Source organism: Mesocricetus auratus, unplaced genomic scaffold (assembly GCF_017639785.1).
Source record: "Mesocricetus auratus isolate SY011 unplaced genomic scaffold, BCM_Maur_2.0 Super-Scaffold_100008, whole genome shotgun sequence".
NCBI classification, from domain to species: domain Eukaryota; kingdom Metazoa; phylum Chordata; class Mammalia; order Rodentia; family Cricetidae; genus Mesocricetus; species Mesocricetus auratus.
Window position 1 is genome coordinate 54,186,176 of NW_024429192.1, and position 16,384 is coordinate 54,202,559.

At 31.8% G+C, this 16,384-nt stretch overlaps 1 protein-coding gene across 13 annotated transcripts in view; it reads left to right on the forward strand.

The window, feature by feature from the left end:
- Stxbp5l (syntaxin binding protein 5L) overlaps nucleotides 1-16,384 on the forward strand; it is a 241,517-nt gene that overhangs the window by 106,882 nt on the left and 118,251 nt on the right. For all 13 annotated transcript variants that reach the window (XM_021227995.2, XM_013114406.3, XM_013114408.3 and 10 more), the window contains 3 exons: nucleotides 1,483-1,606; nucleotides 6,122-6,200; nucleotides 11,601-11,755. In XM_021227995.2, coding sequence (XP_021083654.1) covers nucleotides 1,483-1,606; nucleotides 6,122-6,200; nucleotides 11,601-11,755 — 358 coding nt within the window. The remainder of the gene's footprint in view (nucleotides 1-1,482; nucleotides 1,607-6,121; nucleotides 6,201-11,600; nucleotides 11,756-16,384) is intronic.

A 16,384-nucleotide genomic window follows, 5' to 3' on the forward strand; every position in this document is an offset into this window, starting at 1 on the left:
TAGAATTTTACTGTGTTAAGATGAGGTTTTGGGTCTGTATGCTTTCTCATCCTCTACTTTTGCTAACCAAGTAGTTAAAATTGAGAGTTTAAAATTGACTGAGGATCATCAAAGTAGACAAAAGAAGTGCTGTTTAGTTTGAACTACCTGCAGAAGGGAAAAGAAACAGAAAAGACAATGAAGATTTTTTTTTGTTTCTAAATGCCTTTGTTGGAGACAAAATGTCTCTACATAGAAATTATGGCTAGAAGAAAATGAAAAGAAAAGAAAGAGAAAAACAAAATTCCACAAGTCCAGGATTTCATGTTTCCTTTTATGTTCAGTTTAGTCTTATATTGATGTCTGAATCATATCTTATTTCCTTTACGTCTAATGATTAGTCAAGTTATCAGTTAGCTGTAATTCTAATACTAAACATATTGGCTGAAAATTTCACACTTGGTTACATAAAGAATTCAATTATGTAACTGTATAAGCACACATGTGTTTAAAGATATGAACAATGAATATGATTAATATTCACCTATATTGGTCTTCATTCTACATTTCTTGTGGGGGAGATGTTATATACAACTTTTTGATTTTCTTATCCACAGGGACTTGCCTCATTGTATTTAATACAGTGATTAAATTATGGCAATTAATTTATTCACAAAGAACACAAAAATTATGAAATGCAATTGTAATTACTAATTCAGTAGATTTTTCTTTAAAATTTACTTCACATAAAATAGTATAATAATACCACAGGGATTAGTACAATTTTAAAGATGAAGTAATTACTGTTGAATTTTATCTAACTCAAAACTATAGAATGGACTTGAAAAAATTTAAAATTAATTCTTACTTGCTTTAAATCAATTAGTATAGCAATATGCTTGACAGAATGCTGTACAACAGTTAAGAATATGAGTTTTATTAGGAGTTTGGCTTTGACTTCTGTGATTTAAAAAGCAAATGAGTATCTCAGTCTCTAAGCTAATTTCACCATATGTAAACTGAGAAATAATAATAAAATAAATTAAAACCCTTTATGTGATTAAATATTATATTTTATGTAAAGTGCATGTCATGAGATTTGGCATATAGAATGCATTCAGGTGCTAGCCCAAATTATTTTTAAATTATCTGCTTTTAAGTGATACTATGCCTACATTTTACAAGAAATTATCTTCTGATAACTATACTTTTACTTCTGTGTAAATTTTTCAAACATGGAAGATAGGATATAGGAAGGACATAGAATTGATATCAAAATGTCCTGGGATCTAATGTCATTAAAATTTTTCAAAATCGTTATTTATATAAGGAAATGAGTTTTCATAGCTTTTAAATGTCTGTAATGGGTTGAAGTCAAAGACAGCCCAATCTGGGTGAGAAAACAATTATTTCAACATGTTTCAATCTATTAATTTTTATGCCAATGTGATTTCAGAATATATGATGATATATCTACTTTCCCCCTGTATTTGCTTTTATCAGGCTATTCATTCAATTGATTGGCATCATGAGGGCAAACAATTCATGTGCAGCCATTCAGATGGTAGTTTGACTTTATGGAACCTGAAAAGCCCAAGTCGCCCTTTCCAAACCACAGTACCACATGGTAAGATACATACTTTGAAAAGAAACTATGAAAACTACAGATTTGCCTCTTCACAACTTTAATGTTTCCAATTTTACCTTCATTTATGTTATAGACTGGCAGAGGACATTGATTAGCTCCTCCATAAGGAACATACTTTAGGTTTTTTTTCTTATCTTGGGGTTAGTATGTTTAGTCCATTAACATTAAATGCAATTACTAGTAAGACTAGATCTAGATCTACTTCTTATTTGTTCTCTGTTGTTGATACTCTATTTGGTTGCTTTGTTTTTCTACTTTCACGTAATTTAAATATTATTATTAGGAATACATTTTAATTCTGAGGCACTTTATCATCTTTTTCTATAGTTTGTTGCAAGTATCTACATCAGTGCTTTGAACTTTGCTTCTACTATATAGAATGTGTTTTTTCCTTCTGGTTTTTTATATATTTTATTTGTAGTAACTTCAACATGTTATGTCTCAACTTATTTTGGTTGGTTTTTTAAATTTATTCCATTAACAGTTCTAAATTCATAATTTTCACAAAATTTTAGAACTTTTTTGCCATTTATCTTTAATATATTTTTTTGTTTCTCTTTCTGTAATATGAGTCAGCTTTGTTAGAATTTTTGGTGTTCTGGAGCAAATCACTGATTCTTCATTTTTGTATTTGTTTTGTCAATATTTTTGTAACAGATTTCAAGTAAATTAGTTCCCACTGATTCGTCATCTGTTTAACTGTTTTTTGTTCCTGCATTTCCATGCTATTAAACTAAGATTTTTCTTCAGATAGTTTTTCCACTCAATATCTTTTTGATTTTTAGAAATCTTTCAAGATTCCCTTTTGTGACTTATTCTGAACATTTCACCTGCCTTTAATCATTGAGCTTAGGTACCTCTTAAAAATTTTTTAAAATAACATCACTTGCTTTGCTTTGACCTGTATTGACAACCATGGCTCACACTCCTCCTCCTTATAAAAGTTATATCCTATATAATGAAGATATACAGGCTTTTATCTTCATATTTATCAGTTACTCAGGATATACAGTATAAAAGTCTGTTAGAAATAAATGTAAAGCTTCATGTATATGAAGTAATATAATGTGGATGGTGATACAATGTCATCTATTTGCTAGAATGTATATTCTCATCCCCTTCTTCCTTAGCCATCTCTTCTAAATCTATGTGGATATATATCACTGTTTTTCTAGAAGTCAAAATTTTTCTATCATGAAGAAATAAACTATAAAGCTTAAAAGGTCAGACAATTGTGTTTTAAAAGGAAATGTGTTCTTGGGCGAGGTGTTGGTTTGTTGGTTATTTTGTTTTCTGAGACAGACAAACCTAAAATTTGGAATCTCCCTGCCCCTGTCTTGCAGATGCTGGGATTACAGATGTGAACCACTATGCCCAACTTTTGTTTTAAATTGTAGTAAAATATATGTATTATACAATTTATTATCTTAACTTTTTACAGACTGTTTTGTGGGTAAATATACCCATATGATCATGTTTCTGTCAAAAAAGATAATTGTGTTACATCTTTTTAAATACATGTAGAATTATTTTAAATGGCAATGTGTTAAATTACCAAGAAAATCTTAAATTCTGTAAAATGGGTAGTAAAGCATTTCTCATTGATAGTGAAATAAAATATAGTTAACTTAAAAAGGAAATGCTACAAGGAACTGTATATAAACTTCATATGTAAACTTTAAAAAACAACATTTAAAGAAGGAATTAGACAAAAATTGTTCTATATGTAAATTGTTCAATGTAGAAAAATAATATTGAACCATACTATATACTCAAACTAGGAAATTCATTGAAGAGGAAAACTTGTAGCTCTAAATTATATCTACACTATGTCTAAATTATCTAAAGATAAATACTCAAAAATCTAAAAAAAAACAAAACCAACTAACAAAAAGGAAGGATCAAATCACACATTTATCATAGTAGTTAATGGCAGTAAAAGCAAAACCATAGAACAAAGAAATAAAACACTGATATAATGAAAACAGACACTGTCTTTAGCTAAGCTAATCAATACAGAAGAACAAAAATATGAAATTAGAAATTACATTGGGCAGGCAATTGGTGGTGCACACCTTTAATCTCAGTACTTGGGAGGCAGAGGCAGGTGGATCTCTGTGAGACCAGCCTCCAAAGCCATAGAGAAACCCTGTCTCAAAAAAAAGAAAAGAAAAGAAAAGAAAGAAAAAAAGGAAAGAAAGAAATTGCATCAGAAATGCAGAAATTAAAAATTCAAAGACATTCTGATACAAAGGTAGGACAGTTCTATATTCTCTCCACTATTGCTAGAAAAAACAAAAAATAAACAAGAAGAAAAATAAAAACTTCAAAGACAAAAACCCCTCAAACTCATAGTCATGAATAAATACAAAATAATGAAAATTTTGTGGTTTTTTTGGGGGGGTACAAGTTCAAATCCCCATCTGTGGCCAATTTCTTTTAGCCTGAAAAACACCTCTTATTTCTGGTGTTGCAAATCTGGTTTTGCTTTGGGGAAATGTTGACATTTTAACTCATTGTTGGAAGATGATTTTGTCTAACACAAAATTCTCTAGTTTACATTTCTTTTTTTCTCTTCCAGTACTTTAAGCATATTGTTCTCTGCTCTTGGGTCTTTAATGTTTCCAAAGTTGATGTTTAATCTTACTTGGGGCTCCTTTTAATACAATTGTTTTTGTCTTGATTTTTTCCCCTGCCTTTAAGATATTTTTTCAATCTTTTAGCATTTTTGCTTGGATTGTCTGAGTTTGGAGCATTTTTCTTTTACCATTTTACCATTTCTTTCCTAACCTTTCAGTATTACCCTAGTGTCTATGGTGATAATGACTAATGGTATTTCGCAGTTTTTGGCATTGTTTACTTACTGTTATTGTGTTTGGTTTGTCACACTCTCCTTGTTCCCAGCATCAATTTCTAACACTTTTCATAATAACTTTTGTTAATTTCACTCATATTACTGTTCTGAAATGTTGCTTTATTCATATTACTCCAGAATTCAAAAGTTGTCCATATTTATATTGAAATTAGCTATACATTTTGTCATTGGTTGACTATTTTGTACCTGAGAATTTTCTTTTATCTTTTACTCTTTCATTTATCCTGTGATGGAGTCAAATTGGTCTATCCATAACCCTGTTTTAATTACAGCTTCTAAAACATGCTGTGTCTATTATTCATTTTCTTCTGGTGCATCATACTGCAGTTTTTATATTAGTATTGTTCAACCTAATGAATTCTAAACACACTATAATTTAGTTGCTTCTATGTGCCCTGACACTTATTATACAGTACTTGTAAGATAGAGAATAACAATAAATCAACTTGATGATATTATTGTTTTGCACATTACATTTAAGTATGCTTTAATTACTGGCAGGTATTGATAAAATGAAAATAAGCAACTCTTTCCAAAAAGTAAACTGTTAGAGCTGAAGATTGAATGTCAATTGGACCTTACAACACTATTTCAATGCCTGGGACCCAAATGGTGAAAGGAGAGAACTAATGGTTCTCTTAACTCTATCTATGTACTATAGCACACATGTGCCCCCTCTCCACACAGTAAATTAATCATTGTAACAGCATTTTAAGTGAAGTTGAATGATTTTGTAAGACTATCATATGCTTTATATTAGAAGACTTTCTGCAATATGAAAGTTTATTACTATTGTAGACAAGTAATTGAGAATGATACAGATTTTATTCTTTTTCTTTTCCTTTCTTTTTGTTCTTTTTTTCCTTGTGGAAGGGGGGAGAAGAAGATCTTCTGTACCCTTTGCTGGATTTGAACTCTCAACCTGCCTCAGTGTTGAGATTACAGTCATGAATAATATATTCTAATAATACTATTCTTCATTATATATGTGTATATCATCAGTGCTATACTTTATTTTATGTGTATATATAACTAAAATTATAAGAAACTACATTCATATTTAGAGAATACAAAGCAGCAAAATGTGAATACTTTTATAAATAACTTCATTAATATAAAGCATCCCATTGTTTTTATTCTATGATAACTTATGAATTTAATAAACTATTAGAATATGTAGACTTATTATGTAAAATATGGATACATTAAGAATAAGCCAATACCTTTAGCTTAAACTGAAACTACTATGCATTAAATCATAAAAATGACCAGCTTAACAATATAATATAACTGGAGTAATAAGATTATTCCAAACTTAATCATCATTGATGGAAATATAAAATAGTGCTTGTCCTATTCCCTTCTGTAAGCAGTGTCTACAATTAAAACTGTGCTTGACCCTTTAGCTTCAGTTGTGTTTGTATCAGCTGCCATAGTGTAATCTGTTCAAGGGTTATTGTCACAGTGGAGGAAGCTACATGACTCATCCCCAGAGGCTTATAGATTTCTGTTTTATTATATTATTGTTCCATGTTTATATTTCTTAAATGAAATTTTAAAAAATTCTCATCAATCAGTATAATTTTAAGTTAGATTTAATTCTTTCTTTCTTTCATTAGGAAAAAGTCAAAGAGAAGGAAGGAAGTCTGAGCCTTGTAAACCAATTCTTAAAGTAGAGTACAAAACTTGCAGGAACAGGTACGTGGTTGTACTTGGTAAATATGTAATTATATGTTAGGAGTAGGAGAAAGAAAGCCAACAACCTCTGATAATGTTATATTACCATAGAATTATAAATTATTAATTTTATAATTAACATATTTTGTTATTGTGAATATTGAAAATAACAAATTACATGTTTAAATTATATTTATATTAACATATATTAATTCTAATAGTTGAGGACTTTTGAATCATTTATAATACTTGTAACATTTATTAAGCTAAATCTATATATTGATAATCCTAAGAGATTTAAATGTATAACCAGATCTCTCTGAACTTAGAATCTTAACATACTGAATTTGCAAAGATAGCCTTTAGTTGGAATTATAAAATTATGTATATTTTCATGATGGAAAAGAGCTAAATATTAAGACTATATGATAAAATAATATCTAATACAACTTTGTTACATTTATATCCACAGTCTCTGCATTGCTTTAATTTATAATAATCATTAATGGCATTTTCCCACCCGATATGAGCATAATAATGTTATTATTATTATTGTTCATGTACACGCACATGGGTTCTGAGGATCTAACTCAGGAGCAAGCACCTTGACATGCTGAGCCATCTTGTCAACCCCTGAACAGAAATATAGACTAAAAAACTCCTACTTTTTGCTAGTTACTTGTTCACATTGTAATGTGCTATTAACATCATAGATACAATTATGTTTGTTAAAATGTCCTCTTCTGAAGTTCTAATAGTATAAAATTATGATAAATTATCAATGTATCTTTAGCAGGCCAATTTACCATAACTAAACAAATAAAATATTCCAAATTTAAACAGTGTGAATGGAAACAAATCTTATATAATTCTTCTTTCCTTAAAATGTTATTTATAATTAAAAGTTTTCATGTACCTAAGTAGTATATATACCATGTTATACACTGTAAACTCTAAGGATCCTTGAAGGTCAGGAAATTATATTAATTGTTCAAAGCAGCTTATAGCTTTATTTGGTTTTCCTTTTAACTTGTGTAATTTTTTTCCAAAATAATATTTTCTTTACTTCAGTGTTGGATATCCTAAGGACTATAATATCCATTGAATTATCAATTAGTGTTCAATCTTTTCTATGGATTACAAATAATGAAAATAAAACAGCAACATAAGAACAGTTTCATGTGATGCCTGAGATACTTTTCCCATGAAAATCTTATAATCCATGCATTTTATGGCTTCTGTTTGGTTACAGGGGTGTCATTTTGAAAATGTACTCCTGTGATGTGCTCAGCAATGTTCATTTTGATTCAGTTGGTTTTAATTATATATCACACACTGAGTAATTTGATTTCTGTGTTAAAACATGAATTACTACCAGATTTTGAATTTGATAGGCTCTAGTAACAAAGACCAAGACAAAAAACTAGTGGTTTTTAAATGGCATTAGAGATAGTTTGATAGATGTTTGTTTTGGGGACATAGAAAAAGGCCAAAGGTATAACCAGGCTGCAAATATTATAAAATTTCTATCTATTAGCTTTTGGGCAACTAAATATTTTATAGAAAAAATAAAAGGAACATCTAACCTATCCTTGAAGATCATGGAAGGGAGAATTATCAAGAGAGGTCAGGAACATTCCTTAGAGAAAGAATTTCTGAGATAGGACTTAAAAGGAGGTACTTTAGGAATCAGAACTCAAATGAAACAGTGTAAAGTCACGATTAATATCACTGACTTTATAATAATATGGCTGTGAGACTTTTAATTATATCATAACCTTTAGTGTCATCAGCGGTAATATCTGATTTGCTATGATGCTCATGAAAACTAGGTGAAACAATGCATAAGGCATAGATTTTCATGACTAAGAGGGTACACACTCAGTTTCCTAATTAATCAAATTAGCATAGTTATTATCATTAGAAGATTAAATTAAAGATTAATTAAATATTTGTTTTAACAATTAGTTTCTAAATATAATAATTATATTTATAATATTAAATAAGCATTTTATCGATCACACTTTCATTCCATTTGTATACATTGCGTACAGACAATTTTGTTTTTATTTTTGTGATTATTACTTTATATAAAAGTCACCTCTGAAAGTTTAAACTAAGGGTAAAACTTAGAGTGTACTAGTCTTAAAAAGAATGAAAGATGTGGTCACAGAAGTAGTAGAGAACTCGACTGAGTTATATCCAGGTTAAACTATGTCTTAATTAAGAAATGCTCCTTTTCACTAGTTGTTGTATCATGCATATATAGATGAACATCTGTGTGTGTGTGTGTGTGTGTGTGTGTGAACATATATATGTGACCCCATATGTTCTTATTACTATATTGTGTTAGATTTTTAAAGCAAAACATGGTTTTTTTTGGTTTTGGGGGGGGTTGCAAAACATGTTTTTTGGGGGGGGTTGTTTTAAGTAGACGATTTGTTCAAACTCATTGCTATCCTCCCTGCTAAACACTTCAAATCAAAGTCTGGCAGGGCCCTGGGAATTTGTATCTATAACAAATTCTGGTTTATGCTGATGCTGGGCCACACTTTTTAAAATTGATACATTGATTAAAATAAAATGTTAAGAAGTGAAAATAACCAGAGAATAGAGAGATAATGATGACACAAATATCTTGAACCTAGAAGGAATAGTAGTGAGCCTGTCTTAGTCATTGTTCTGTTGCTGTGAGGGGACACCAAGACAAAGGCAACTCCTAAAAGAAGCATTTAATTGTAAACTTGCTTACAACTTTAGAGGTTTAGTCCATTATCATCATAACAGGAAGCATGGCAGCAGGCTGGTAGGTGCCAGAGAAGTAGCTGAAAGCTATGTTCTGATCCACAGGCAGCAAATGAGAGAGGCAGACACTGGACCTGATGTGGGGTTTTTGAAACCTCAGAGCCTATCCCAAGTGACACATTCCTCTAACAAGGCCACACCTACCTCCAAAATGACTTCATCTCCTAATTATTCTAATCACCAAACATTTCTGCTCCTTGGTGACTAATTTGACTAATATTTAAATATTTACACATTGAGCCTATAGGGGGCATTTTCATTCGAACAACCACAGAACCTTAGAATAAGAAAGATGAAGATTTCTGACAAGTAGAAAATAGCTATGAAAACTAAGTAAAACGTCCACTGTGGGGACTAGGAAAGATGGCTCAACAGTAAGAGCACTAACTTCTCTTGCAAAGGATATAGATTTGGTTCCCAGCATCCACATGTCAGCTCACAACTGTAATACAGTGTCATGGGGCTAGATACCTGCTTTTGGTCTCTGTGGGCTCCTACATTCATACAATACACATAAACTCATACAAGCGCACACACATAAACATTTTTAATAAAAAACCTCTAACCCATTGTGTACATATATTTACTACTTAAATATAAATTTTGTTGCATGTACTTAAGCTTTACAATATGATGTTATAGGATAAATGGAAGTATATTTCAAACAATAGGAAATATGCTTTCTAATACCAAATTAATGGTTTCTTGACTCAGTTTGTCAAATCATTCATTCTAGGCCATTAACTCAAATGATCCACAATGCAGGATTTAGAGAACAGAAAAGCTTTGTCAAGACATAATTTTTAAAAGTTAGAATAGATATTTTATATGTGAATGTGATAGAAATATTAAGATTTCTATGGTTTTTATTCTTTGATCAGCATAAAATTTACAAATTATTGCATAACACAAGACAAAAAAGAGAAGGAAATATAGAGATTTATAGAGACAGGCAGCTTCTTTAGTTTATCAGAAAGAGTGGAAGTGGATGTTTTAGAAAAGCAGACTTTAAAATGACTCTGCTGCAAAGGCTCTCTAGTGCTTTTAAAAATGTATTGGAGAGGGATATTTTCAATTTGGTATTACTTGCTGAAAACACTTCTTTATTAACATAAAGTATGTGTGTTGAGTTTAGAGTAGAAAAATGAAAAGTTATGAAGCTATTTTAAATGGTTTCCAATCATCAAAGGAAACCTTGTTGAGTTTGTCACTTTGTGTCCTTGTAACAAAGTATGAGAATAAGTATGTTAAAGTAAAAAGACCTAATTGGCTATAGGTCACTTTAGTCTGTCATTTACTGACTCCATTTATTTTAGTCTTGTGTCAAGGCAAAGTAAACTCATCACAGCATAAAAGTACACCAAGCAAAGTAGGCTTACGTTATGTCAGCTGGGAAGCAGAGCGAGAAAAGAGGAAGCCTATGTTGGTATCCTTCCTTACTCTTTTGCTTCCTGGACCCCCGACTGTTGGACAGCACTGCCAGCATTCAGCACAGGTGCTCCCTTACTGCCTTTACTTGCTATTCCATATGGAGGTTGACTCTGCAAATGCCCTAACAGACATATACAGGAGCACATTTCTTTTTTTCTTTTTCTTCCTTCCTTCCTTTTTTCTTGTCCATTTCTATTTTTTAAATTTGTTCTTCTCTCATACATTACATTCTGATCATAGTTTGCCCTCTCTCCACTCCTCCTAGTACTCCCCCACCTTTCCTCACTCCCAGATCCAAACAGTTTCAGTCCAACCAAATTAAGAAATGAGTGACACTCATTTTATTACTTATTTGTACCTTGAAAAGTAATATGTAGACTGAGCATGGTGTGTGTGTGTGTGTGTGTGTGTGTGTGTGTGTGTGTGTAAACAAGTAAAAAAGGGGTCATAATTTGAAAGACAGCAAAGGATGGTACATGTGAGGGGTTGGAGGGAAGAAAGGGAAGGGAGAAATGATGTAATTGTCTTTTAATTTCAAAAAGAAAAAAGTACTAAAGTAATAGACTATAGTTTTATGTGAAATTACTTGAACCAGCTAGAGCTTGCTGTATATGCATATAACTCAGTAGGGGACATTTCTCTGACAAATTATTGTTCATTTACATATTACTTTCTATCTTCTCATAAACCTTTTAATATAGAAACTTCATTATCTAGAATTTTCATGTTCTCATATAGCATTCTGAGCTTTCCACTGTGGTATTTCATTTTGTATTAAAATTTGCCTCTCTTTTTCATCTTAGAGACTTGGGTCCCACGTGCCCACTTGTTAATTGAATATTATAACATAAACTAATGTTCTAATGATAGTGATATAGAATTTCTTAGCCAAATAAAATGTACTAATATGTCCCTTTGAAAGTTAGTGAGTACCCCAATTCCCTCCATCTTGTCCTTTCCCAGTGCCACTCAAATATCTTTACACCTACCCATTAGTTATTCTAGTAGATAGAATGTAGACCCAGAAAAGGGAGATGCTAAAATATTCATTGTTGAGAAACTAGAGACAGGAAGGCCACTTGCATTGTAGATAACTTATTCTGAATCTATTATTTAAAGGCTTATGTTTTGTCTTCTTGTTATCTTAAAGAATGTAGTCTCATTACCCTTTTCCCCCCTATGTAGTGAACCATTTATAATATTCTCTGGTGGGCTGTCATATGACAAAGCTTGCAGAAGACCAAGTTTAACCATCATGCATGGAAAAGCAATTACAGTACTTGAAATGGATCATCCTATTGTTGAATTTCTAACTTTGTGTGACACACCTTATCCAAATGGTAAGTAGATAAAATGAAACATTTAATTTTAGAAAAACAATAATTTTGAAATGACAAGTTCCTAATGAAATTAAGGTTAAATATTTTCAGTTTTGGCAGCAGACATCCACTGTGGTACAACACTGTGAGCTACAGTTGCTGGCGCAGGTTCTGCAATTGTACCTACTTGGCAAACTGGAAGTAAGACAGATGTAGTGCAGCAGTTCTGGCGTTTCAGGTTCTAATATCAGGTAAGTGCTTTAAACTTTGATAAGGATGGTGGAAGCTGAGCTGGGAGGGTCCGATAGGGGTCCGGGGTGAAATCACTTGGGGGAAACTGAGGTCTCCTAATAGTCTCTCCTAGACCAGCTCCACCCATCCCATCCCAATGCCAATCAAAGTTAAAGCACTTACCTGATATCAGTGATCTGTAACTCTGGTGGTGCTGCATCTCTTTCACATCTGGCTTTGCTTCAGATGCAACTGCAGCACATCTGATTACTCTAGGATTGCTGATGTGTGGTTAGTGATTTATTTTAATTTGGAGAATAGTTATACGTCCATGAGGAGGAGAGATGCATGTATATATTATCTTGAGTAAAGATACAAAACATTTGTAAACATAAAAGTAATCTAAACTCATATAAAAACTCTAATGGTGATGAAATAATGAAATCTAAAAATTGGAAATGGTTAAAACATAAACCAGAAATATGAATTTATGATCAAATCAATATTAATATACATTACTACATTCTCAAAAGGGGACTTGTAGATATAGGACAAAGACTTGTCTTGGGACAGAATATTTGGATTTATGATTGATCTCTGACATTTATTATATACTAAATAAGTTGCTTACATGTTTTACTTACCATGTATAGAAAGGGAATAATTTTACCCAAATATGATTAGTGGAAAGGTAAATGAACATATTTTGTTAACTATGAAAATATGTATGTTGTGTTTCATTACTAAATATATTGATTCCTTTTTATTTATTTAGCTTTATATTTAAAATATATAACAGTTAACAATCAACGTAGCACTTTATTTCAATAGTTACTAGAGACAAATGACCTGACTTTTTAATCAACATATATTTATTGAATGTTGATGTGGCCTCAATACTATAAGTACTTGTTAAGTTTATAGAAATATGAACATAATCTCTACAGTAATTGCATAAAGTCTAGTTGAGTCAATGAAATAATTATGAATTGAATTGAAGTAATGCATGATTGTAATGATGAATTACATGTTTCACAGTATAAATAATACACCTTTTTATAGCTGGTTAAATTACTAAAATATTCATGTAAAGCCTCAAAAGAGAAGTAGAATTTAGGCAGAACTTATTGAAAAGATTGAGTAAAGGTTCTTATAAACTGTTGGTTATTTATTTTTATTTAAATTAAAACTATCTTATTGTACACAACAATCCCAGTTCCCTCTCCCTCCTGTACTCCCATTCCCCTGACCATCCCCCAATGCTCCCCATCCACTCCTCAGGGAGGGAGAGGTCTCCCATGGGGGATCATCAAAGTCTGTCACATCATTTGCGGCAGGATCTAGGCCCTCCCCATGTATCTAGGCTGAGAGAGTAACTTTCTATACAGAATGGGCTCCCAAAGCACATTCCTGCACTAAGGATAAATACTGGATCCACTGCCAGAGGCCACATAGACTTCCCAAGTCCTGCTACTGAGAAAAAATTGTGGTGTTTTGTAAGATCAATTTATAAGAAAACATCTAAGATTTTTGGAGACATGTGTGGAGAAATGAAGAACTTTGAGGAAATACTAAGATGAGAAAGAAAGTACTCATTTTAGTAAGTTTGTTCAAGGAATATGTAGGTTTAAAGAAAGACTCCTAAAATCCAAACTGTAGCAAAGGCATTTGTAACTAATATGCATTTAATGTAGCTGGGTGAGTTGTTTTACTCATATGATCTCAGAATTTGGGAGAATGAAGCAAGAGGATTCCCATGAGTTCCAGGCTGCCTAAACTATATAATGAGTTTAATACAGTTTATGCTATAGTGTGTATGAATTTTCTTTCAATATGAACATAAAAAACATTAAAACAAACCCAAAACCACTACGTCTTTTTCAAACACAGTCACAGCATTTTTTTAAAGAAAGAATAGTAAAATTGAGTAGAGTTATAAGAGAACAAGAAAGAGGAAAATATCTTACAATGTTTACTCATGATTTATCACATTATAAATGTTTGTATGGATGACAAAGGAACAAAGGTTAGAGTCACCTAGGAAGGAAATATGGAGGAAACAGAAAGAAAAGCCAAAATACCGAACTAAAAGCTAAAGTTAGGAAAATTCCCCCTAGTAAGAGCAATGAGATGTATCTGAAATAGAAGTTGAGAGTTCATGATTACAAAGATCAGACACGTGTTTCATACATGTAGTCTTCTGAACATTAGTAGCCATGTAAGGACAATTTATTATGGTTTTTAATAAAGCATAATTCTGCTAAACCATGCCTATTCTCCACCACAAGTGGATTAATAGGTCTGTTTTTCAGAAAACTAATAGGGAGAATTGAACTTTTCATTTGTTAGATTTGAGGAGAAATGGTTTTAACTATACTGGTGGTAATGTAAATATATTAACTACTCAAATACATTTTAACTTTTCATATCTAGAGTCTATCAAAGCACCAGAAAAGAAAGCCTGTGTTATACATAATGAAGTTTCTCAGGGCCTTTCCAGAATCGCCCAGTGCTACTCACCTTTTTAATTATTCTCTACAAATGCGTATATAGATGTATACATTATCTTGATGTTTTTTCTACAAATGACATAATATTCCATGCACTGTCCTATATCATCGTGTTAATGTATTTTAATTATTATTCCTTGGTCGTTAATAGGGAATTCCAATCTTCTTTACAGATACATATGATAAATGTCATTCCCAGACTAAACCAAGTTGTCCATAATTTTAATACTGCTGATAACTTTTATGACATCTGACAATTTAACTTACAACTCAATGTTGTAACATTGCTAATGGGATCATAATCCAGAGTAATAACTGTAATCAGAAGTTGCCTGTTCACATCTATATTTAGATGGCCAGTCATCTCTGGGCCTCTCAAATGATGTATTATTTTCAGAATAATAATTGTGATAGAACTTTCTTCATCCTTAACTGGTAGAGCAAGGATTAAAAGATGAGATATACCAACCTAAAAAGGTACTATTTATCATCATGTGTAGTTTTTCATATAACTTTTATAACAGTTTAAGGCGATTATAATTGTGCCATTTCAGTGGAAAAGGAACTTCAAGTTAAAGAATGTAACTGATATGCCCAAGACAAAACTTCTAGTAAATAATAGGCAAAGAATTGAACTCAATATGATTCCTAAACAATTCTTTAGTTGCTGTCACAATATACAAAGGACTTTTACAAGGTGAAACTTCTGCTGCCAGTTTTTGCTTGTATAGGAACAACAGTAACTTTTGACAAATGTAACTAACAGTCTACAATTTCAATTTATCTATGACTTTCGTTCATACATGGTAATGCCTCAGCTATTTTATTTTCTAACACTTGCTATAAATCTAGCCAATGAAGTTCCTAAGGAGAGCTGACAAAGAGAAAATAAGTAGTCATATTGAACCCTACTGTTCCTCAAACTTAGAACCAAATTGTACTAAAACAACACTGAGAAACTTAAAACAATGCTAAAGATAAATATTGGGAACATCTTAGTATGAGAATAGTTTGTACATTGGACTGTTACAGACTTCCTGTTGTCATATAGATGACCTCCTAAACACCAGCAAGTTTTAACCCTTGTTCTCATTTACTTGTTTGCTTTTGTGTTTTTCTCTTGTGTGAATGTTGGTTGTAAGCATGAACTTGGGTAGGCTCTGTAGCCTCTCAGGCATGGAAGTTACTCCGAAGGCTGTTTACTCCAGTATTTAAATTTCTCACAAAAGACTTCAATCCTCTGTAGAAGACATCTGTTGAGTGATTATTGAGTTTAGGATAAATACTTTTCAACTAAAGACTGCTGGTATAATGAAAACAAGATGGAAGTTAAGAGTTTAAAGTCCTGGGTTTAAATTTCAGTTTAACCACTGGTTGATGATCCTGTGCCTCTTCTGAATGCTTTCTCAGCAATATGGCAAAAATAACACTCCATAGCTAGTAAGAATCAAGGTCATACATATAAAACGTTTTCTTATTCAGTTTCCTAAAACTGAGAACATCACTTTTACTTTGGCTGTCCCCATTAGTCAATTATTGTAAATGGAAAACAATGCTTGCTTTGCCTCTTAACTAAATCACTGCTCCCATCTTAGCACAAGTTACATTTTATACCATTCCCCTTATCTTCCCACAGCTCATAGTAGTTCCCAAATTCATATTTTAACACTGTTCACAGATTGTAAAGATCCACAAGAAAAATGTATTGTCAGTCTTATTCCCCATATAGCTTTTGGTTTTTTGAGACAACTTCTGGGATATAATGGAGCATGAATAGGAGGGAACAGAACAATGGAAAGAAGTTTGGATTTTAGAAACTTGAAAATCTTCGGTTACCTCACATTGTTTGATTTTTGCAGGCTTGTACACATGCACACAGGAATAGTCTGTAAGAGTATACTAAACTATA